This window comes from Tamandua tetradactyla, chromosome 8 (genome assembly GCF_023851605.1).
Source record: "Tamandua tetradactyla isolate mTamTet1 chromosome 8, mTamTet1.pri, whole genome shotgun sequence".
Taxonomy (NCBI): Eukaryota; Metazoa; Chordata; class Mammalia; order Pilosa; family Myrmecophagidae; genus Tamandua; species Tamandua tetradactyla.
The window spans coordinates 57,579,573-57,605,000 of NC_135334.1; the positions used below are offsets into that span (position 1 = coordinate 57,579,573).

Sequence of the window (25,428 nt, forward strand, 5' to 3'; positions counted from 1 at the left end):
TTTCTCTGTACTTGATAAGCCTGGATGATCTAGACATTATTCTGAAAGAACGTTAACTAAAAATGCCTCTTAACAGCAGAAAACTTATGTGTCATTTGAAGACCTGGTGCTTCAGGAACTAATTCAAGAAGTTGAGGCTGGTGTTTCAGGAAGCAGCTGCCATCATCCTGAAGTTTAAAAAATCTTAGAATTTTGTCTCAACACATTCTAACCAAGGTTTTTAAAACATGCTCTGACAAAATAAATCCAAATTCAACTGAATTTCTGACCATCTGCCTGCTTGCCTACCTACCTATCAATCACTGTAACACTCCTAATCTCATAAAATTATGTTAGCCAGACAAGGGGTTGTCTGTAATGATAGTTTAGTGTAAAAGTTAACATTTAGCTCCTTCAAAGCCAGCTAAATAGGTCATGGCCAGGTCTGGCAGTCGATCTGGACAGTGGATTTTAAGATAGTCCTAAAATCTCCATACACTCTGCCATGGATAATTAATAAATATTTTAAGTGAGCATCTATCCCCTGTTAGAATTTAGGGTGCGCATTCTCCAGAAGTCTATTGAGAGGTCATCTTGACTAGTCCTTTGTCTTTGGGCATGTAATATCCTAACATGTGGCCACCATGCCAGCCTTTAAAGATAAGGTTTCAGAGGCCCAGAGGGGTTGGATGTCCTGCCCAGGAAGTGAACAGTAGAGAGTGACTCTGATCCTTTTTGGGTGGTGTTCTGTCTCTTACGCCCACTGCCTTTAATAGGTGGTGCTTTGCCTGTGATCCTCAAATAGTGCCTTGAATAAACCTCAGTAGACTTAGGCAGAATGCTTTTGAGTCTCTCCATAGAAACGCAGATAAGATGCTATTAAACATTGTCTTATGTTGCAAACCTAAACACCTGCAGCTATGGCTTCTGCTGTCACTCCTTGTGTGTCCATTTCTGATGAATGGACTTGTTTTCAGTGCCCCCCTTCCTTTTTTTTTCTTCTTTGCAGTAAGGTGATCTTTAAGACAATCTGCAAGCTGTTTGACAGAGAACTCAGCCTTCCTGTCATACTCTCCCTTCGAATCTCTTTAGTTTTATTTTTGGTCTTTTCTTTTTATGTGTTTTGACTGGTTAAAGCACTTAAAGTCACAAAGACAATGAATAGTAATATAGTTGTCGCCGAATGAGACAGGGAAAGGGATGAATGGTTGAAGAGAAACATATTGACAGCCACTTTTAGAAACAGGCTTTGAAATCTGCCTGTCTGAGCTGAAAGATTTTCCCTCTTCTCACACTCTAAGAGCTGGCAGCAGTTTTTCCTCACGTCTGAGGAGTCTCAGAAGCTGCCTACTTGTGCCTGTGGGAGGTGATAGCATGGGTGCTGGTGGGACTGTCAGCTAGGTGGTGACAGGAGGGAGCATCTGCCCTGCAGAGGGACAGTCCTGCCTCCGGTACCCCTGCCTTGGCTGCAAGGCCAGCCTGAGCAGCCTCAGCTGTTCTCTGGTTTGAATCTTTCATATTCTGTGACCTTCTACCAGTCAGCTGGACACAGAGTCAGCTGCCTCCTCCAGGACTCTTAATTGCTGGAATAATGATATTAGAAATAATAATAGACACTTATGCAATGCCCACCATGCCAGGTACTCTTATAGATGCTTTAACATATATTATTTCTAAGCAGAGGATAAAATGTGAAGAAGGTAAACTTTCCTGTAGTTCTCTCTCACCTCCTGTTTCCATGGCTCCCTCTCCCTTACAGGTCTTTATACAAGGCATGTCTTGAGGGTCTTCGTGGGTCTCCTAGGCTGCCTAGGGTGGCCAGCCTAAATGGACCTTTTTATTTTACAGGATCCTGCTTCCTGCCCTGGATCTCAGCCTTCTTTACATCCTTCCCTGCAGCTCCATTCATCCATCTATCCATCCATCCATCCGTCTGTCTGCTGACCCTCCCATCCATCCATCAAATGTATATTGAGTACTGTGCCAGTTTGAAACTGTTGTGTACCCCAGAAAAGCCATGTTCTTTACTCCTGATTCAATGCTGTAGGGTGGGATCCTTTTTATTAAGTTGTTTCCATGCAGATGTGACCCACCCAATTGTGGGTAGGACCTTTTGATTAGGTGGTTTCATGGAGATGCGTCTGCACCCCTTCAAAGTGGTTTGCTTACTGGAGTCCTTTAAAAGGGAACTATTTTGGGAAAAGCTTCAGAGCTGACACAGGCAAAGACATTTGGAGATGAAGAAAGAAGACACCCCTGGGGAAGCTATTTGAAACCAGAAGCCAAAAAACCAGCAGATGCCAGCCATGTGCCTTCCCAGATCAACCTTTCTTAAGTCAAGGTAGCTTTCTCTGGATCCCTTAGTTTGAACATTTTTTATGCCTTAGAACTGTAAACTTGTAACTTAATAAATTCCCTTTACAAAGGCCAACCCATTTCTGGCAGATTGCATTTCCAGCAGCATTGACAAACTAAAACAAGCAAATACTATCTTCCAGGCTCTGTGAGATTTTAAGAATAACATTGTAAACTTGACAGCTGTGATCCCTTTCCTTAGCAATATATAATCTAGTAAGAAAGACAGATAGTGAACAAGTAAACAAACAAAATTTTAAGATGGTTATTGGTGGTATGGAAGAAATAAATGAGGTATAGTGAGGGAAAGTAACAGAGATCTACTTCAGATGTAAATAAGACCTTTTGAGGAGGTGATATTTGAGAAGAGACCTAATGAAAGAGGGGGTCAGCCAGGTAAGAAGCCATGACAAGAGAGTTTCTGGCAGAGGAAACAGCATGTTCGAGTCTGGAGGCAAGAAGTAACTGGCATGGAAGATTCTGGCAACTGACAGTAAGCATCCACTAGGAGTGTGATGAACTAGGGGGAAAGCTGCATAAATCAGGTAGGAGAGTATTTGGGGGCCAGACTGTGCAAGCCTTGGAGTCTGTGGGATGTGGGTTGGGTTTCATCCTCTGTAAAACAGGACAGTATTAAGTGGTTCTAAGCAAGGAAGTGACATGATCTGATTTACATTAGTCAGAGATCTCTCTGGTTGCAGTGTGGAGAACAGATTGGAGGGAAGCAAAAATAGAAGCAAAGAGACCAGTTAGAAGCTTTATCAGAAATCAGAGCAAGAAACGATAGTGGCTGGAATGTGGAAAGTGGCAAGGGAGAGAAGTCTTTGGGTTTGAAATAGAGTTTGAAGGTAGAATGGACAGGATGTGTCCCCTTGTGTCCTTTTTCACATGCTCCATGACTTGATTTGCATCTTCCCTCATGGTTCCCCACTGTTGAAGTCATTTCCTCCTCCTTCTTAGCAATGATAATGGAAATGGAATATTTGTGTTTTCTCTTAAGAGTTTACGAACTACTTCCTGATCACAGCTATCCTGTGAGGCAGCATTATTTTTCTGCCTTTAATAGGGGAGGAGACCCAGGCCAGAGAGGTTGAATTGCCCATGGTCTCTAGTAGGAAAGGGCAGCAGCAGGACAGTTCCAGATTCTTTAAATCCATCAGTGATTTATTCAATGAACATTTATTGAGCACCTGTTGTTTTCTAGGCACTGTGTTTGGTTGTAGAAATAAAGAGATGGATCAGTCATGGTCCTTGCTCTCAAGGAACTTAGAGTCCAGAGGAAGAAACAGACTTGCAAGCTCATAATATATAACACTGCATAACAGTTTTTATATTAAAAGTATGCTTTTCATAATGTGTTGAAGTAATTTTTTGTATGGTGGGGACAAAAGAGGGTGAGAAGTTTCTTAAAGTGGGTGACCTTTAAAGTATATCCTCATAATAAATTACAAAAAAAGCTTATTGTATAAACTGAAAAGAAATGTCTGCCCCCTCCTCCCTTCCCAGGTGATTGCTTTTTTTTCTCTTTTCGTATGTCAGTGATAAGACTTAAAATATATTCAGGGATTACCAGGCAGACAAGGTGGGGAAAGATGTTCCATGCAACTAAGGAAAAATGACCTGGCATTTGAGGGCAATTGTGGGCAATTCTGAATGGAGGACTGGAGAGCATGTAGAGTGATGTGCTGGTGGGCAAGGCACGGGTCAGACAATGGGGTTGCTGGGCTTTGCCTGGGTGAAAAGTTTGACCTTAGTCTTGCAAGTAAGGAGGAGCACTAGATAATGAAACTATAGGATTTGAGCTTTAGATGAATCACTGACACCAGGGAGGTTACAAGAGCAGAAGCAGGGAGACTACTTAAAAAGAAATCTACTTCCCTTGAGAGAGTTGAGTAGGGCCCAGTATGACTGATGGTGAGGTGGACACAGGTATGGGCTAAGAAAGCAGAAGTCTGTGCTCTTTCAGAATTCCTTGAGCTCCATAGCAATACCCTCAGGTATCCACAAGTTACTTTAAATATTCCAGAAAACCTAATGGGAATCTTATATTTATCCATCATAAAGTTACATAGCTTAACCAAGATGTCATATTCCTTTGTCTTTACCTGGAATAAAATAAAACTATTAATACTGGCTATTTCATGCCTGTCAGAAATTCTGATTGGCAGTTATGTGTGTCTTAAACACTTAAAAGTAAATTAATTATTAATAAATGCAAGATTTTTTGAAACATGACGTTCCTTAAGGGGTCCTTTGAGCCTGATGAAAATGTGAGGGATTACTAACTTGAACCCATTTTTGGTGTTTTAATATGAACATTGATGGCATTGGCCTTTGCATAACTGACCCCATCCTTGTTCTGATTCCGTTCTCACAAAACCACACTCTGGTTGAAAGTTTTCCTCCCGAAAGGGGAGAGAAGGCCTGGCTCTCTGAGTGCATGGTCCTGCTAGCAGGTATTTTTGTCATATGGGCACATTGTCCAACCTCACATTCAGCAGCTGGCATCTCTGGCCCACATCACAATGACACAGGTGAGGCTGTATTTTAGCATCGCTGGGATCTCAAGGGCCTTCCTTCTTCCACTGTGTTGTTCCCCAGCCCTCTGGAAAAATAGTACCTCCTTGTGTTGAAAATAGAAAGAATATTCATAGTTTGGAAAGTCTATTTTCTGGATTAGACTTTCCTTTTTTGTTCTTTTCTTTTCTTGCTCTATTTTTTTAGAAGTCTTAACTAGAATAACAACAAGGATTTGGAGTTCATGCAACATTAGCCTTTCACAAATTTAGCCCTCATTGAGTAAAATGTTGTTACTTTCTCCATTGATTGATGATTAGCTTCCTTTCTCTTTGTAACGCGTACTAGCTTGTCTTCATGAACCATGATTCTTGGAGAAGAAAAATAAAAAGTCAGAAGCTTGTGGAATGATTTACTTGGCTGGTTTAATCCAACATCAGCAACTTGTCTAAGTAAAAATCTGTTTAAACATCGTTTTTTTAAAATTAGGGGGTAAAGTTTTAATAGAATCAGGCAGCAATAATGCCATAGTAAACCAACTCTTGTTTTTCATCCTTTTTTTTTTATATCATCTGGGCAAGGTCACCTGTCACATAATATGACTCTAATCATAAGGCTATAGACATCATGGAAAATCCAGGGAGGAAAATGAGTTTTCCAGACTGAAAAATTCTTGGGAAGCTAGTAGGTTACAGTTCTTGCAAAATTGCAAAAGATATTTAGTTTGACACCAGGGACTTCCCAAAGTCTTTGATTTGGAGTGACTTTATGTGGTGTAACTATAGTTGTCTTTAATTCAGTTTCTCTTCAAAAGAACTGATTTTTATAATGGGTTCTAACACTGTAAACATAATATTGTAGCTTCAAAGAAGGAAGATTGTAAACACATTTGCATCCATTTAGCTGGTGGTTTATAGATCTGAGGGACTCTTGAGTCCCTGCTTTCCATGAGGGAAGCATTTGTTTCATTGCCTTTGCCTCTGGAGTATTGTTTCCCATCAGCCCACTCAGAGTGTAATATTAGCATCTTTGGTCAGATAATTTTTGTGCTACTTCCCTTTGGTTTTGTGTTGTTATAATTCCATTTCTGTCTTGAGTTATTTTGTTAATTTTGTTCTTGCTTTATATTTTCCTTACCAAGTGAGTGAGAAGAAGACTTCTCTCTTGCTTTTCTCTTTTCTACTTGGTGAAAGGACATGGTATTTACTTATACAACAGAGAGTTTTACTAAAAATTACACTTAGTTTAAATATACATATTATATGTTCACTCTTTTGAGGTCTACTCAAGTGTTGGTTATATGTTTAAATATATGTATTATATGTTCACTCTTTTGAGATCTACTCAAGTGTGCCCTTCATTGACTCCAACAGAGGTCAGTCGCAACAGAAAGCAGGCAATGTTCACTTCACTGGCTCCCAATTATTGAACATGATGATGGTGAGCCCCTGGGGCCTGGGGAAACACCTTAATCCCCATTTCATGCCATCAGGACTAAGTATTCAAATCTGGAGGATACAGGAAAAGGGCAACATCCTGGATATGAGACACTGGGGCTGAGTTGAGAGAGAGGGATTGTATCCTGGAAGATCAGTGGTGGAAACACCAAACCAAGAAGGAGAAAAGAGGAGGGCCAGTAATGGAGACAAAGCAGAGTTAGATTTGTGTATCATGTTGGAGAGCATAGTTGAAAGCATAATATGGCAATTAAGAAGAAATGTGAAGAGAAGGAGGAGGTGACGTAGTCCAGGGTTGGTATGAGAGCAGAGCCTCTATGCAGCACACTGCTTTTTTGGCAGGTCCTGACACCTTGTTAATGCAGCTCCGTAAGGAAACCAAACCAGGCTGGATGATTGCAGTCTGCCTTATCTGTGTGAGAAGTCTGTGGTGCCAGGTGGTGTTTTTATCTCAGGGAAGTCATATGCTAAAGCTGTTGCCCCAACACTGCTGCCACTGGGTCACAGCCGCTCACCCCACGGAGTATGGCAGAGCCACTAAGGAACAAGGAAATGAGACCCAGATGCCTTCTATCATTGTGAAATCCCGCTCTCTCTTTATTTTCATAAGACAGTGTTCAGCAGTTAATATTCTCTGTGGATCTCCACAAAGATTGTACTCCTGTGTTGTGGGAGCCTATGTACCAGGAGATGTCCTTGCAGGAGTCTGGCCTATGCACCCAAAGACTATGATGGAGTCCTGTTTTGTTGTCTCTTCTTCCCCATCAAGGATCCCTCAAGCTGTTAGCATTTGATGGTACCCTTTTCCTACAGTTTACTAGTAGGGGAATGATGGAAGCAGGGACATCGGGCAGAAGTGGCTTCTGCAAGTGGCTTAATTTGGGGCTTGAGCCGTAATTGAAGGTTGCACCTATTCTTTTTGCCAACAGTAGATTTTCAGATCATATGCTGAGAAGTAGGCTCTGATATCCCTCAACTCCGCTCTCTTAATTCTCTCCCACCTCCATCTAATCTCACCATGCTCCCAGTCACCCATTGATGCCAGTATAGTTGGAGGACCCAGATGCCTTCTATCATTGTAAATCCCATTCTCTCTTTATTTTCATACAGTAATGTCCAACAGTTGATAATCTCTGTGGATCTCTGAGTCCCAATTATATGTCTATCTTAGAATCATATAGCCCTTAGAACAAAACCATGTTTATAGCTTAATTTAATAGGATATTCAGGTTTATTGCACATTGAAGTTTTTGGCTTTAATGTGGAGCTTCATTTTTATTTCCTGGCATCTTAGTTTATAGAAAATAGAAGTGTAGCCAAGAAGTTAGGATTTAAAGGATGATTATGGTTACTGAGTCATATAAATATTCCTTTTTACTTTCTGTATATTAAAGTAGACAGAGGGAAATAACAGAAATCTCTGAACTGTAATCCAGTTGCCTTAATCTCTGATAATAATTGTATAGCCTCTATCTTGAGCTCTTGTGATTGTAAAAACCTTGTGACTAACCTTCACTTGTACCCATTTTATGTCGTTTTTCTACTTCGGAGTTTTATGATCACTAAAAACAGCCCCTAATGTTTATTAATGAAGGTCTTTGAGTCAACCCAGAACTAACCCACCCCAATTCGAAAGTTATCTTGTTAACCTAAGCTGGATCTAACCAAAATGGGCCCACCTGACACACGCAGTAGCTTAGACTTTCTACCTAATTATAATGCTAAAAATCACCCCCATCATTATATTAAAGCTTCCATTGTCTTACATATGTTCTATGACTAAATATGTATTCAATCAGCACATTCTCAATAATTAGATCACCTCCAATTACATCATCTGGAGCCATAGTGCTCATTATCCTAAAACCTGCCCGTCTTTTAATACCGTAAAACTATCAGAATTACTGCACTTCAGGGAGACAGATTTGGAGGCCCTTTTTTGGTCTCCTTTGCTCTTTGAAAGGAGACCCTTTTTTGGTCTCCTTTGCTCTTTGAAACCCTGATGTCTCAGGAACTGGTCATTTGAATGCATTGGGCAAAGAATCCACTGCCGTGGTCCAGCAACAGAAGGGATTCCAGTTCAGAACATCATTAAGATGAACATAGCTGAGTGCCTGAGGTTTGCTTTTCAAGAGAATTAGCTTTGGCGTTATTCACAATAGCCAAAATGTGAAAGCAAGCCAGTGTCCGCCAACAGATGAATGAATAAAAAGAATTATGATAGAGTCACACAATGGAATATTATTCACCTATAAAAAGGATTGAAGTTCTGATACATGTGACAACATGGCTGAACCTAGACGACATTGTGTTGAGTGAAATAAGCCAGACACGAAAGGATGAATGTTGTGTGATTTCACTTATATGAAATAACTAGAATATGCAAATTCATAGAGATGAGACCGTAGGGTACAGGTTACGAGGGATGGAGGTGGGTGGATGGGGGGTAAGTTTATTGCTTGATGAGTGCAGAGTTTCTGTTTTAGAAATGTAATTAATACCGTTGAATTGTATACTCCAAAGTGGTTAAAATGGGAAATTCTATGTTGGTAAAATGGGAAGTTCTATGTTTGTGTGTGTTGCCACAATTTAAAAAAATGTTTTGAATTCAGATCCTTTAGAAAGCTCAGGTTCAAGACTTCAGGATAGGAATTCCATACAGGAATGTCCTCTGAGCGCTTGTCATGAAGTTATCACTTGTATTATGGATGTGAATGCTTGGATGTGTGCTTTCAGAGCAGGAATTGGTTGTGGTGACATGTGGGAGGATGTTTATCCGTAGGATAAATATTTGGGTGGGAGGTTTGTGTTTCAAGCTCTGAGCACTAATGGTAAATAAACTATTTTTGTTTTTATTTAATGACTTCTTATTCATTCTCTTGTAAAATTTTATGGAAGCAGATTATGTACATCAGGGAAACTCAGCATATGCAGTTCCAATTAATGAATCTGCTTGAGCAAAAGTATTGGTTCCCCAGCTCCCTTTTTTGGTCTCAGATGAGAATAGGAATCTTATTATTTAACAAAAAAAAATCTGTGGGAAACCAGTAACTCCTGAGGAAAGGCTACTGCAGTGTGATAAAGAGAAAAGAGCATGTCCAGGGAGAGAGAAGACAGTTATAGACTGAGCTATCCCACTTCCTTGTGTGACCCAGAGGATGAATCCATACTGTGTCTGTGAGCCTCTCTTCCTGGGAAGTTGGAGTTGATCACTTCCTTGCAATCCAACATTATGTAGAGATATGAAATGGGCACTAGGACAGTGATATCCTCAGGGCTTTCCAGCCAGGCTGGAAGGGGCTAAGCAGGGTAGTAAATGGAAGAAGCTCAATTTGAGACACCTGGATTTACATCCTGACTGTGCTACTTACCATTTGTGTGATCCTGGGAAGGCCACTTAGTCTTTGTTTCCCACTGTTTCCTATCTGTGGAATGAAAGTAACAATACCAACCTCACAAGGTTGTTTTGAGGATTAAATGAGATTATGTATACACACATATATATTATATATATTAAACATACTACATATTGCTTGCTTGCTTAACATAGTACCTGACACATAGTAGGCACATTGTAAATGCTAGTTATTTCCCTTACCCTCCTACCAAGGTTGGCGTCATATTTGTAAGTGGTACAGAAATTTGAAGGCTAATGCATCATTCACCTTTGCCTTATACTGCACAACAACTCCTATCTTTGCTTTCCCAGTAAGAACTTTTATTTTCACATGGGCACATTAAGCACCACTTATTTCCTTCGATGTGTGCAGTGGGTTGCGAATTTTTTTTCATTTATTTATAAAAACCAGTAATAAATGCTGATTTCCTTTTCCCTTGGTAGCTGTAATTGCTGGGTTATGATTGTAGAAATGAAGGTAGCTGGCTGCTCTCAGATGCACAGCCTGGCTGTGCTGTGTGTGTGTCCAGGCACATAATGCTCCCTGAACTTACATCGTGGAGGAGGGCGTTTCCAGTACCACAGCCTCACAGGCAGCATTTAATTACCTCAAACTCTGAGTTTGAGGTTAGTCTGGAAAGGAAAAGCCACTTGGATTTACCACAACAGAGGAGTAAGAGGATATGGCATATCTAAGGTAACCGCTGAGACCCAGAGCCAGGCTTGGGGGGTTCCTGTGGGGAGCGTTCAGCCTGGTGTGATTCGTGCCAAGGTGTTTCAGTAAATACAGAACCAGCTGGTTCTGTGCATGTGTGTGTGTTTGTATGTGCATGTGCACACATGTATTCTGCATCCACATGCAAAATGAATACACATGGTATTGATCTTGAGCTCAGACCTGCCATCATCATTGAGTTTGTGCGTGCATGTGTGTGTATGTCCCGTCTTTTCTTGTCTGGACATTTCTGTAGCTTCTTTATTTCTTTATCTTGTTTCTCCTTCCCCCATTCCAACTTCTACTTTGCTACCAAATGAAAATTTTCAAACATGGACACTCCCCTTCTTGAAAACTTTCTATGACTTTCTCCCAATTACGGTAGAGTTCAGACTCCTGTAACGCAATGTGCATGGCCTTTCTCGAGGGTGGCCTCAGTCTACCCCCCAGTCTCATCTTTCCCTACTCCCCCCACATGAACTTTGTGCCCCAGTCACACCACACAAGTGCACACAGGCTCTTTCTCGTCTCCATGTCTTTGTTCTTGCCATTTGCCCTCCTTCCCCTACTTCTGACAACTCCAGTGTCACTTCCTCTGGAAATCCTCTTCTGGCAACTCCAGACCAAATATGGGCGTTTTCCACTGAATTCTGTGTTCATGCCACTGTCACTCAATGCTACTGTGGTAAGTTTTCTGCTTTTAGTTTTATCTCACCCACTGCATCTGAACCCTCATGGGCAGAGGCTCTTTTGTTAATTTTTTGTAGACCCAAAGGCTGGCTTGGTATTTTGTACACATAATAATTGCTTCATGATATCTGTTGAATTGAATAAGTTAACAAATACCCACTGAATGTACGTATATATATATTAGTTGTATATAAGATCCAGTTAACTTAGTCTTGAAACCCAGTAGGGATTCTGGGTATATCATTAGTGATTTTATACTTCTGTTTTATACTTCTTTTACTCCTTACATTGAATGGTGGAAGGCAAACAGCACATCCTTGACACACCTTGTTCAAATCGCTAGTTTCTCCCCTTCTCCCTGGATCCACTCCTGTGACCTCAGCAGCCATTCAGAAATCTAGATTTTAGACCTCATTCCGTTGCTTACCAGTTTCCCACTGCTGGGTAACTATGAAAGAGGCACTTAAGGAAAAACAGAAACTAACATTTTTATAGACACCTTCACATACCTCTCAACGCCTTGTGAGGTAGTCATTATCACTTTATTTTTATACAGTGAATAACCTGATATCAGAGAAGTTAATAACTTCCCCAAGATCATACATACAGCTGTAAAGGAGCAAGAGCTTGAATGCAGCTGATTTGAAATCTTGGCATTTTCTTACTTGACTCCTTTATCCTCTCTGAATCTCAGTTTCCCCATTTGCAAAATGGGGAGGTTATCCTCACGGGATTGTTGAAGGAGTACAGGAGGACGCTGGCTGTGCAAATGCTTTGCAGGGTGTCACGTGCTCTCCGTGTGTGGGGAGCATTGTCACACTGGCCTTCCACCTGGATGACTGTCTCCTGAACCAGTGCTGGCCATGGTGGTCAGGCAGTGAGCACCGCCCTCGGTCCAGGCAGTGGCCCTTTATGGGTGTTCACTCTGTGCCAGGCAGTATCCTAAAAGCACTCCACAGTCTTTATCTTATTTTATGCTTCACAGAAACCTAAGAGGCAAATACAGTTATTAGTCCCATTTTATAGATTAAAAATTTTTAGGCACAGAGAATATAAGAAGTATCTTCAAGGTCTTACAAGCGATTGAATCCAGAAAGTCTCAGGTCAGATCTCCTTTACCCTGCCCCCAGCACTCTTAAGCACTACACTGGACTGCCTCCTCCTGTTCCTTCAATCCTGGGAAGCTTTGAGCTTCTGCAAGGGCCCAAGTTTCCTCCCCGTAGCTCTCATGGACTGGCGAGTGGCCTCTGCCATCTCTGCCTGACTCTGCAAACTTCAGCCCCTAGCCTTCCAGGACATGAGGGGTCTAGGTCAAACAAACCAGTCCCAAGAGAATGAGGGAGGGAAATATTCAAGTCAAATTACTAGGATTCCTTATATGTATGCTATGATATGGATGACTATGGAGAAAAGCGTGTTGAGGGAAATAAGCCAGACACAAAAAAACAGATAAGTATATGATCTCACTTATATGAAATGCCTAGAATATACAAATTCGTAGAGGAAGAAAGTCGATTACAGGTTACCAGGAGCTGGGGAGGCTGTGAAGGGAATGAGAAGTTATTGCTTACTGGGAACAGAGTTTCCATTCAAAGTGGTGAAAATTTGGGTAATGGTTATTGGTGATGGTAGCACAATACTGTGAATGTAATTAATACCACTGAATTTAATATGTTTAACAGTAGTTAAAATGGAAAATTCTGAGTTGCATATATGTTACTATGATAGAAAGTAAAGAGCAGCAGCAAAGAAACAAACAAAACCCTAGGTTTCCAGTACTGACTCTGCCATTAACTAGCTTGTGCTAATCACTCAACCTCAGTGTATGTTTCTTGATCTGTAGGATGGGGCTAATCACATCTTCCAGGGAAATGACACAGGTTGTCTGTAATCTGTAAAACCTTTAGCTTGGCAGGGTTTGTTGTCATGATGGCAGTTAAAGAGGAAGAAGCAGAGGGAGGCTGTAAACCAGAAGAGGAATTAGGGCCTGTCACCCCAGCCTCCCAGTTTTGGGACATATATAAGGTCACTTGCAAAGCTCTCTTGCCTCACGTCTATGAGCAGTTCCTAATGTTTGAAAAGCACTTGGTGACAATAGAATGGAGCAAAAGATACAATCTCACTCCTCAAGAATTGCCATTTGAGGGTTTTTTTGGGTTGTTTTTTAGTACCATGATAAAAATGGGGAATTCTGTCAAAATGGATTTTTATTGTTCCTTATCATCAATCACAGTTTCAATTTGTCCTGAAAGAGCAAGCCAAGGATAGTGTTCAAAGGAACCTGCCGAAAGAAGTTCCCAAAGAGGACACAATAGACAAATCAGCTGCTGTCTCTGCCCTTTTACTTCAGAATAATGATAATGAAAATCCCTGAACCATTTTCCAGCATGTGAATGTGATCTTTTCTCTAATTTGTATTTTCATGCACAGTAGACAAGTCTCTGGGGATGGCACTAAAATGCCACCAGTCATCTGGTAGCATTGCTCTTTGGGTAATTTTCTTTCAGAGGCACAATAGTTTATTTCCATCCAAATCCACAGCCTTCCTGAGAGACAGGTCAAGCATAGGATCTGACAGTGAGCTAAGAAAACTGGGAAATACAAGAGGCTCTCCCTCGCTTCATGCTTGCAAGTGAGCTGATATGGCCATCACCTTCAGGGCAGGATTGGGGCCTCGGGGCTGCTCAGGATGCTGGTAATTAAGAATAAGGAGGACATTCCTGGCAGGGCTCACAGGTGGAGGCATATTCCCGAGGCTCTGTCCCCCATTTCCCTGGTTCATTTTAGGGGTGGGGAATTTAAATCAGGGATCCACATCTGCCTGGCCAGGCGGACTGTTCTCTGGACACCTCTCTGAGGCTTCCCACGTCTTTCCTCCCCGCTCTCTTCCTGCTCCTTCTTTCCCTACCCGCTTCTCTTCCTCATGTCCTGGAAGCCTGCTGTTTGGAATGGAAGGAGAGGAGTGCCTTCAGAGTGGGATTCAGAGACAGAATTAAAGGATTGCGTCAAGGTCAAGGAGAATAAGTGCAGGAAGGAAATTCTGGTTCTCTTTCACTCCCTCCCTGTCTGGCCCTTGAGGGCAACTTGGTGGCAGAGACAGCACAGGGCTGTGAGCCAGGGCACGTTCTCATCTTGGCCACTGCAAACCAGCCAGTCATTTAACTGGTCCTAGCCTCAGGGTCCCATCTGATGGTGGGGATGTCACCTTACAACATCACCATAATAATCCAATTAGATAGCAAAAATGAATATGACTCAAAAGTTATAAAGTACCATTTATGTTAACCAATTACATTAATTAGAACATCAGCTAACACTTCTAGAGCACATTCTGTGTGTCAAGTACTGTTCTAAGCCTTTTGCATATATTAACTATTTTATCTCATAACAGCTCTTAGAAGTAGGTACTATTATTGTCCCCATTTTACGGAGGATAAAAACTGAGGCGCAGAGTGGTTAAGGAACGTGTACAAGATCACACAACTAGTGGGTTCTGAGATTCAAATCAATGCACTCTAGCTCCAGAGTCAGTGCTCTTAACCACTCTTCTGTAAACATTACCCACAGTCCTACAAGGAGAAAGATGTGTGGGTCCTGGTAGACTGTGCCTCAGTCCTGTCCTTTCTCCTCTTTGACTTCCCTTTGTCCAGTTGCCTCATTCCTCTCATCTGGGAGCCACCCGATCTCTATGCAGCCCACCTGGTCCACTGGGTCACTGAGATCCCCCCAACTCCAGGATTCTCAGCCTTTCAATATGAAATTCATCTCCTTCCTGCCCGTTCCCCCCTGACACCAGGGTAAGCACCTCTGAGCTGTTGACTCCTTTCCCTTACCTCCCTGCCTCATCTCTACCAAAGTTTTGGGGATTCTTTCTTCCTGGTGTATCTTCCGCTTTGGGATTCCTGGTGCCACCACCCCAGTCCAAGTCTCATTGCCTGTTGCCCTCCTAACTGGACTCCCTGCTTGTCACTTTGCTCCCACTTCAATCTGCCACACACTCTGTCCCAAGGCAGCTTCTGAAGGCTTTGCCCTAGTCAAGTACTGTCCTGCTCAGAAAGATTCAACAGCTGTCCATTGCCTAGCAAATAAATCCCAACCTCCTTAGCCTGTCATTTTCAACCTCTCCAGTTGGCTTCCCAACACCCCTTGATACCCCTGAGATCCAGGAAAAAAAACTTCTCATTCTTTCTTGAAAATGCCTTATACTTTCCTGCCTCTTTGCCTTTACTCAAACCATTCTACCTCCTGAAAGGAACTGCCTGCACCAACAACTGCACTCATCTTTATTTCTGCCTAGGAAACCCTAAGACCAAGTCAGAAACTTCCTAATTATGAAACCTTTTGCAATAGTATCTGATAAACATGCTCTCTCCTTCCTCTGGGTCCCTCTAGCACCATCCCTTATGGGCCTCTAGCCTGGAGAAGAGCATGTATTTGGGTGTGAGATCAACCTGCATTTGCATCCCATGCACCCTGTACAAGTACCTTCCTCTCCCTCACTACCACTTCACAGGTAGCAATCGAGATTCAATGTCCTTTCTGGTCCCCTTTGATTTCTCATTATATTTCTCCTCCATGCCCTTATTTTCTGGTTCTTTTAGTGTAGGTAGTGGAGCATGACATTTAACAGCAAGGTCTCTAGAACCAGAATTACCTGGGTTTAAATTCTGGTTTTGCCACCTCTAACTCCATGGCCTTGGACAAGTTATCTAAGCAGGTTGTGCTCAATTTCCTAACCCATAAAAAGAGGCTATTAATAGTACTCCTCATGGTTGTTGTGAGGATTAAATGAGTTAATAAACAGGAAGCTCTCAAGACAGTGCTTGCACATGGGAAGTGCTCATTAAATGCTAACCTGTCCCTCCCTGGTCTGGTCTCACGTCCTTGGCCGCATCTCTCTTGTGTGTTAACAAGCTGACCAGAGGCGGTTAAAGCAGCCTTATACTTTGCAGAGAGCAGTTTCTGTGGTTAACAAATATGAAACCAAACCCTCAGCCAGGCCACGCAGCTGGGCTTCATGATGACTCAGTGGCCATTACTGAAATGCATATTGGAGACCCACAATTTTTCTATGGGAATGTGCGACATCTTGAGTGTGGGTGCTGGGACTCGTGGGGTGTTTGTGGGGACAGTGACTAAGTGCTGCAGTTCACTGTGGTGACTGACTCATAAATGAGAGGGTTGAGGGATGCCGGGCCTGGAATCCACGCCTCCTTGAACTTTTCCTGTCAGTACAGTTTTTCCTGATCCAGAGCCAAGGGCTTTGATGGAGGGTGAATGCCCAAGGGGGGTTCATGTGGCTGCACAGCATCTGGGGTTACCCCAAAGAAAGCACCAATGTACACATCTGTACCCCCCCCTCCAAGTCCCAAGATGGGCCATTCTGCCCCTGTGTTCTCCTCAGAACCTTCTTCCACGGTGGGTCAGCAAGTTGTCACAGATTTGGAGCAATTCGGCATGTGACTATAGACTATAATCAATGCATGCAGCACTGGAAGGAACCTTTGGGGTGGGTCCAGGGAAGCTCCTTCATTTTGCACACGTGGAAACTGATGCTGGAGGGCAAGCAGCACGGTCAGGGCTGGAACCCAACGAACTGATTATACTCAGGTCTGTGTTCTTTGTAGGAAACTGTTGAAGTGAGAGAATCTACTTGGACCTGGTATGAAGAATAAGTAGAAACAGGCATAGGCCAGCAAGTTCCAGGTACACAGCTCAGCAGAGCCAGCTTTACCCAGCTCTACTCAGCTGTCTGGTTTTACTTCTTAGCTTGCCCACTTACTGTCTTGGGTCAGTTAGTTTCTAACTTTAGGAAGTTAATTCTTGAAGAGACAAGGTAAGTTTGGCAAAATGTGAGGGTGAAACAGCTTTTCCAGGAAAGGTCCTGAACCTCTACTCAGGCTGCAGGGTTTGCTCCCACCATCTCGCACCCCTGTGACCCAGGAGTCAGGCATTCCTGAGCCGGAATCACAGCCACTTTGTGGCCCTGTGCAAGGTACTTAGCCTCTGTGAGCTTCAGTTCCTTCATCTGCCATCTTTTACAGTGAAGGCTAGATAATTTATTGTACTTATCCCTCAGAACAGTGTTGGGCATAGAGTAGGCAACTGATGTGCATGGCCTATTATTATTATTATTATCTGGTATTTTAAAGACTTTCTTTCAGATTGTCTTTATCATGCCTTTGGTTCTAGCTACATCGGAATTACCCGAGGGCTTTACAGAAAATGTAATCTGCTGTAGTAGGTCTGGGAAGTTTTTTTTTGAAGTTCACCAAGGAGGGTCCGATATGCATTTGGATTTGGTAACCACTAAACCTCTTGTTGCCCAGTTTCCCTATCTTGAGTGTTGCTCTAGTCCTTTTATATTTTTCCATTGCCTACAAATTAAATGCCGGTCTAAAGGGTGAACCAACCTTAGCTTTGGAAAATCCTGACTTGGATCTCTAATTTATCTATCCCTCTTAATTAGCTGCATCCCACCAAGACTTTAATGTGCAGAGAAGTGGACTCTAGTCACAACAGGCAGTAGATCACTGGGATTGAGAATGCTGGGTTTTGGAATTGGAAATCTTACGCTCAAATCCAAGCTCTGTCATTTACTAGCTGTGTGACCTTAGGAAAGCTGCTTAATCTCCCCAAGTCAAGCTCCAGGACTGCGATTTCTAACTGCTTTTAAGCATTTTGTTCTAGTCAATACCTGCAATTCAGTACATTGCATCTTTCCTCAAAACCAGCTCTTCCTCTGGACCTCCTGTTCCCCAGGGCCTCAGGCCCTATACTTGGGCCCATTTGTGACTGGGCTGTCTTCCCTCCTCCCTGGCTTGCTGGTCCTTCCACCACATGGATCAGCTTTTCTGCCGCACACCTCCCCATCCATCCCTTCCTGCCACCTCTGCCACCTCTCTTGGAACTGAGGCTCCAAAGAGCACCTTTTTAGTTTTTTTTTTTTTTTTTCACATGGGCAGGCACCAGGAATCGAACCTGGGTCCTCTGGCATGACAGGCAAGCATTCTTGCCTGCTGAGCCACCGTGGCCCGCCCCAAAGAGCACCTTTTAAGCACCTCTCTGGCCCTCCAGATTCCCAGTGGTTCCAGATTAGGCTCCTTCAGGGTCTCCTGATTAACCTTTGCTTCTTTTCCAACCTTTACTGCTTCCCCAATGCCTTCAGACTCGGCACATATTACACAGGCACCAACCTTGGCCTTTGAGAGTTCTGCCTCTAATATATTACACAAATGTATTAACATGATAATGTAAGAAATAACAACAGTTTCTGGAGAGATATGCTGGTGGTTGGTATTCCAAAAAGATGCGAAAAAGTGTGTTTTCTCCATACCATAAACCTAGATGATTAAATCTGCTTTGCCGTATTGCTTTCTCTTGGCATTTGGACTTGTTTGAGGCAAATCCTGTTTGGTTTTTGCCTAAAATCACAATGCTGCTTGGAAACTTGTGGTCATGCACCAAGTCTCTGCAGAAAAGAAAAGGCTGGGAACACATTCCTGGTGGTCTGTTTGTTTCACTGGACCCCAGACACAGCCCAAATCTTATCATTATGGAGCACACAGGAGAGTCACTGGAGGTAAAATCTGCTCAGGTATCCTGCTCATGTCACTGAGCCTGTGGAGTCTGGCTGCATTTGTAAAACACTTCAGGTGGATGTTCAGAGCAGTGTTCTCAGGACCAGAAATCCATACTTCTGCTACTTTTTTTTTTTTTTTAATTGATAACAGAGGTGAGTCAAGGTGTCTCAAACCTTTTGTTCATATGCTATTAGCAGGGCCTTGAACTCTCTTCTTCAAAAGAACTCTTTTAGGAAACTCTGTTCATGAAAAAGATAAAACACTGAAGGGTTGTCTTCATGGTTGGTGGCAAGTAAGTCGTTGTTTGTGGAACCTCTGAAGTTCCCCTGGTTCTGGAGCTTCAAAGAACTAGGTGTTACTCACACCCCATTTCCTCTGCTTCATGCTCCCTGCTGCCTCATTGGCATGATGCAGGCTGAACAGATTTAAACCTCAGCACTTCAAAATTAAATCATTATTCACATCCAACTTCAAACACAATTTCTCACCCATCAGCGCTGGCAAGGGAGGGACCTGGCAGCAAGAGGTGGTTGGCAAGCCCAGCCAGCAGGGTAATTTCTGCAAGCCTCCTGGATAGGTAAGAACTACTGCTTTGCTCAAAACTTCAGAACCCCCTGGCCTGAGTCTGGAGGGCCATGTTTAACCCTTGTAAGCATATATTGGAACACCAGGGCTTAGCAGAAACCCCAGACAGTCAGAATCAACGTTACTGTTGGAAAACAATACAGATTGGCTGACATGTTTTCTGTCAGAGAGGAAAACTAGAGCTTTAAGTAGTTTCATGTCCATACAGTACCTAAGGCTGCAAGTGATAAAGAAAGTCGTAACCAGTGTAAGACTGGCAGGTAACTGGAAATCTGGTGTCCTTTATCCATGGGGGTGGGGTGGGGGGAAATGAGGGGGTCTTATCCGGTGTTTAGTCAGCCTTCTTTTTTCAGCTGAAGAAACTGTCCCCTCAGTTAAAAAAAAAAAAAAAAAAAAACAGCAACAACAAAATGCTTTCTAAAGTTAAGAGCTTTATAAAGAAAACAAATAGAGTACAAGCACTACATCTTTCTCTGAAAATGTGTTTTGAAGTCCCACAGACAAAGCCATGCCTCTGGGAAAGGTCCAGCTGCTCTCAATGTGGTGACATGAACCCGAGATGCTAGACATTCTCATGACCCCTGTGAGAAAGATAGTAGGGCTCCAGTTTCCAGGCCTGGGTTTTCTTTCCCCAAAAGACAAATCCTCAGTCAAAGCTATTGAATTCTCCATATCGCCAGTCAACTTTCACAGGAGCAAGGGGTATGCATGTGGCTCACTGTCTCTCTTTGCAGAGCCAGTTTAATTGGGCATGTTAATACAGGAAGAAAAGGGGACTCTCAAGTCCTGAGCTGATGGCCTTGGTCACTTTCTTTATGTTTGATTTCTTCATCCCAAATTTACTACTGGTAAATACTAGATCCAGAGTCAACTCTCCATGTGAAGTTTCTCCCATATCTTTCCAGATCTTTCTGTAAGTAGGAACATGAAATGGAAGCTCACAGGGCCCATGATTTAATCAAAGCCCACACAGTGAACCAATTGGCACCCTGGTCTGCCTAAATCTAAAGTCCAAATTTCCATTTCCTGATTTGGTTGCCTGATTCATTATCTAAAAAGGAGCTGGGATCCAGGCTGGTGACTGGAATAGAAACATTGGAAGCTACCAGGTGGGAATGAGAGTTTGAGTCAAGGAATAGAGCCCATCATGAAACAGTCACAGGGTCATGAAAGACCCCATTGTGGAATATTGGCTTTCAACCTTGGCTGCACTTTATAATCCTCTGAGGAATTTTAAAATGTACCCATGACAGGTCCCACCTCCAGTGACTCTTATAAAATAGGGTTGGGATCTTGCCTGAATGCCAGAATTTTTAAAGGGGATTCATCTATGCAGCTAAAAATTGAGAACCCCTGCCTAGAAAAGGCCAAAACTATGTCTTAGAATGGGCCTGGAGCTGCTTAAATATATCCTTCCCAATGGGCAGTGCCCAGAAGGCGATCCAGTGGCCCCAGTAGTGGTGGGGGAAGAGGCTGGAGACCAGGCAGGCAGCAGTGTTAGCCAAGTTTGAGAACCAAGCTCTTACACCAACTGCCTATGGTGCTTATTGTGGAGCCAACGTGTCGACTCTTGGCTTGTAACCATTTTGTGTACTTAAATCTTAACTCTCCAAATGGTTTTTAAGCTCCCTCAGAGTTTGAGGTGCCAGATGCCAGTCTAAGTTGTCTACTTAGTCTTCCCCACTAAACTCTACACTGCTGGAAGGCAAAATCTATAGTTATTTTTCCTTATAATCTCCCATTGCATAGGCCTTGGCATGTGGTGGTCGGATGTGGAGAGAACGGTGGCGGATGCTTAGCTGGAGGCATAGGCATCCCTGCAAAGAGTAATATTTTCATGTAATTCATTCCAGAAGCCAGTGTGCTTTCGTGTGTGCAATTGGGAATGTGCTTATGCACTGTGTAACCGAAGCCTTCTTTTCCGTGTTAATCACAGGCTGCTTGCCACAAGTGTGGCCTCCTGCTCTTTCCTTCCGGTGCAGGTAAGTGGGCTTCTGGTGCACAGTAACTGCGCTATAGATCTGACAGTGAGAATTGACAGAGGCGCCTTTAGGAGATTTGCTGGGTCCCAAAGGTTGTGATTTTGAGGTTGATACTAAATCCTGCAGAGTAAGAAGAGGGGTACAGACTTCACAAGTCAGCAGAAAAGCTGCCAAAAATGTGCTTGCCAAAGGGCTGTGTACAAGAACCTCAGTCATTTCACTATGTCTGATGGGAAAAAAGTTCTATTTGTGGCCTTGGGCAAGGCACAAATGAAAAAGTAATAAATTTAATATCTGTATGTGTATGGGAAGAGACTTTCGCTGTTAAAAAAATATATATCCTTCCAGAGTTAAAAATCACAGAGGGCAAACACATTTGATTGCAGTCTTGTCAGAAATCTCACAACAGTTCTTGGGGTGATGTGCCTTTTGCATTACTAATCCAATGCCTGGAAATCCCTTCCTCTCTCCCTAGTTCTGCATGTCTAACATCCATTTTAACATCTGTGAAGGCTTAGCTCAGGTATCACCTCCTCTCAGAAGCCTTCCCTGACTCTGACCTTTCTCTGGAGTCTCGAAGTGGTCTGAGTCACTGTGGGAACCAGCTTCCAGAATGGCCCCAGTGATCTTTGCCTCCTGTTGTTAATACCTTGTATAGCCCCCTTCCACAGAATAAGGCTGACCTATGTAACCAACAGGATTATATGGGAATGGCAGTGTGTGTTTGACTTCCAAGGCTGTATCAGAAAAGATATTCTGGCTTCCCTGTTGCCCTCTCTTGGATCCCTTGTTCTGAGTGAGGCCTGCTGCCATGTGGTGAGGATTCAGATAAACTTGTGGAGGGGTCTGTGTGGTGTGGAACTGTGGTCTCCTGCTAACATCCAGAGAAGAACTTGGGGTTTCTGCCCACACCCATAAGTGACCACAGAATTGCTATACGCCAGTGAGCCCTGTGTGCCTCCTGTTTTCCCCCTTTTGGAACAAGAGTTTCTATAGTGGTTACCCTATTCCTAGCCCATCTTTGTGTGTTGGGTGTGTGTATGTGTGTGTGTGTCTGTGTGTTTGGATCATTTGTCTTCTTGGTTTACAGGAGATATACTCAAAGGACACTTAACAAACTAGATCAGAGGACTCTCATCTGTCTGAACCTGATTCAGATGAGATTTTGGACTTTGAGCTAATACTGTAATAGGATGAGACTTCTGTGGGTCTTATGAGGGAGTGATTTTATTTTTTTTCATGTAGGAGAGATATAAATCACTGGGGGCCAGAGGGCAATCTGACAACCAGCCTCCAGGATGGCTGTCCAATGTTCCTCCCTCCTGGTATTCACACTGCATTTAAATGTAGGCCCCTCCAACAAAGAGGGCTAGCCACTAGGATATTGTGGAAATAACTAAGTTTGACTTCCAAGGCTAGGTTAAGAAAGCATTGTGGCTTCTGCCTTGCTCTCTCTTGGATCACTTGCTCTGGTAGGTCAGCTGCCTTGATGTCCAAGCAGCCCTATGGACACGTACAGGCAGCAGGAAACTGAGTTCTTCTACCAGTAGCCTTTGAGGAACTGAGGCTTCGGCCAACAGCCACGCAAAGGTTGTTTGCTTGCTCATTTATTAATATTTTTATTCAGAAACCTTCACACACATACAGTCCATACATAGTATACAATCAGTGGCTCATACTATCATCACATAGTTGTGTATTCATCACCACAGTCATTTTTAGAACATTTGCATCACTCCAGAAAAAGGAATAAAATGAAAAAAGAAAAAACGCATACATCCCATACCCCTTACCCCTCCCTCTCATTGACCACTAGTATTTCAATCCAACTTTTTACCCTTTATCTCCCCTATTGTTTATTTATTTTTAACCTTATTTTTTACTCATTTGCCTATACTCTGGATAAAAGGAACATCAGACACAAGTTTTTCACAATCACATGGTCACATTGTAAAACTTATACAGTTATACAATAATTTTCAAGAATCAAGGCTACTGGAACACAGCTCAACAGTTTCAGGTATGTCCCTCCAGCCACTCTAATACACCATAAACTAGAAAAGGATATCTATATAATGTATTAGAATAACTTCTAGGATAAACTTTTGACTCTATTTGAAATCTTTCAGCTACTGAAACTTTATTTTGTCTCATTTCTCTCTTCTCCCTTTTGGTTGAGAAGGCTTTCTTAATCCTATGATGCTGGGTTCTACCTCATCCCAGCAGTCCTGTCCCACATTGCCAGGGAGATTTATACCCCTGGGACTCGTGTCAGTGAGTTCACCTGCTGAGCTGGCTTAGAGATAGTGGCCACATCTGGGCAACAAAAGAGGTTCTCTGGGGGTGACTCTGAGGCATAATATCAAGTTGGCTTAGTTTCTCCTTTTCAGGAATAAGTTTCATAGGGGCAAACCCCAAGACCAAGGGCTCAGCTTTTTTTTTTTTATTGTCCCCACTGCTCATGCAAGGGAATCTTGAAAGTGGAACCTGCAGCCCCAGTAAGGCCTTCAGATGACTGGAACTCTGGTTGGCATCTTGACTGCAACCTCCTGAGAGACCAAGCCAAAACTATTCAGCTAAGCCACTCTTCTGTTCCACAGAAACTGTGTGCATTAATAATTACTTATTATTGTTTTAAGCATTTAAGTTTTGGGGCACTTGTTACACTGCATTAGTTAACAAATACTGCTTCCTACACCAAAGCACTTATAACATTGGATTGAAATTGGTTATTTATATGACTTCCCTATTGACAATAGTGCCTTGAGGACATAGAATTTTGGATATATAGTGCCTGGCACATGTAGCCACTTAATATATGATTGCCAAATGAACAAATAAATGAATGAAAATACAGATAGGTCAATTGCCCTCATTTTAAAATGTTCAACTTTAATTTCTTTTTTATTGTGAAATATAACATATATACAAAGAAGAAATAAGATAGGTCAATTGCCCTCGTTTTAAAATGTTCAACTTTAATTTCTTTTTTATTGTGAAATATAGCATATATACAAAGAAGCAATAAATTTCAATGTACATTGTAACAAGTAGTCATAGAACTGATTCCAAAGTTTGGTAGAGGTTACAGTTCCGTAAGGCACTGGAGACTAAAAAGAAATACCAATATAATGATTCAGCAGTCATACTCATTTATTTAAATCTTAACTTCTCTGCTATAATTCCTCCTTATCCTTTTATCCTCCTACTGATCTTTAGGGATAGCTGGGTTGTGCCTATTCTAACTTTTTTCATGTTGAAAAGGGGTGTCAACAGTATGGGATATGGAATGAAACTGTTTGAAGTTCTTGGAGATATTGGCACCCCTGGATTTCAGAACTGATCTTGCATAGGAGCCATCTGAAGGTTTTAGTTTTCTGCAAAATAAACTTAGTGTGTGCAAATTTGTAGGGTTTCAGGTACGGCTCTTTAGTGTTAACAGGAATGATGTTCATTGGGGTTTGGCGAACTATGGCAATTAACTGTATCTAGCTGAAGCTTACATAATAGTAGCCTCCAGAATAGCCTCTCAACTCTGTTTGAACTCTCTTGATCACTAATACCTTATTTTGTTATGATTCTTTTCTTCCTTTTGGTCAGGAAGGCATTGTCAATCCCACGGTGCCAGGGCAAGATTTATCCCTGGGAGTCATGCCCCACATTGCCAAGGAGACTCACCCTCCTGGACATCAGCCCTCTGTAGGAGCTGCCCTCATTTTTATAACTAAGGATGATGTCCTCTTGTTAGAACATGGTCTCTCTGAATCTCCATTTTCTCATCTGTGAAATGGTCCTAAAAATGCTGTCCTGCCAACATCATGGGCTTGTCATCCAAATTAGTAAAAATAATCCACGTGAAAAACATCTTACACTTTATAGTATAAAACAATTTTCATTATTTTGAAGCTGTATGCACATAAGGGAAATAAAAGATATTAAGAGAATATGACCTCAGATACTGACTGCATCATTAGAATTCCTTAAAATTAGGAACCCTTGATTTAAGGAAAGTTTTGCTTGTTAAAGGACATGCTCCTTTAGATTTCTCCTCAGAGGTTGTGTTATGGTGAGGCCTTCCCTGACAGCTCTATTAACATGCCCATCACCACAACCCCATCCCCTTTACTTTATTTTTCCATGGCACCTTTACATCTAAATACTCTGTATT

The 25,428-nt window shown here is 42.4% G+C and overlaps 1 protein-coding gene across 2 annotated transcripts in view; it reads left to right on the forward strand.

Moving 5' to 3' along the window:
• ME3 (malic enzyme 3) overlaps positions 1 to 25,428 on the forward strand; it is a 195,035-nt gene that overhangs the window by 13,823 nt on the left and 155,784 nt on the right. Inside the window, exon 1 of one of the 2 annotated variants that reach the window (XM_077113333.1) lies at positions 11,064 to 11,105. The exons of the other annotated variant lie outside the window; for it this stretch is intronic. Coding sequence (XP_076969448.1) covers positions 11,079 to 11,105 — 27 coding nt within the window. The 5' untranslated portion in view covers positions 11,064 to 11,078. Of the gene's footprint in view, positions 1 to 11,063; positions 11,106 to 25,428 lie in introns of those variants that run through there. 2 annotated transcript variants of the gene reach the window in all.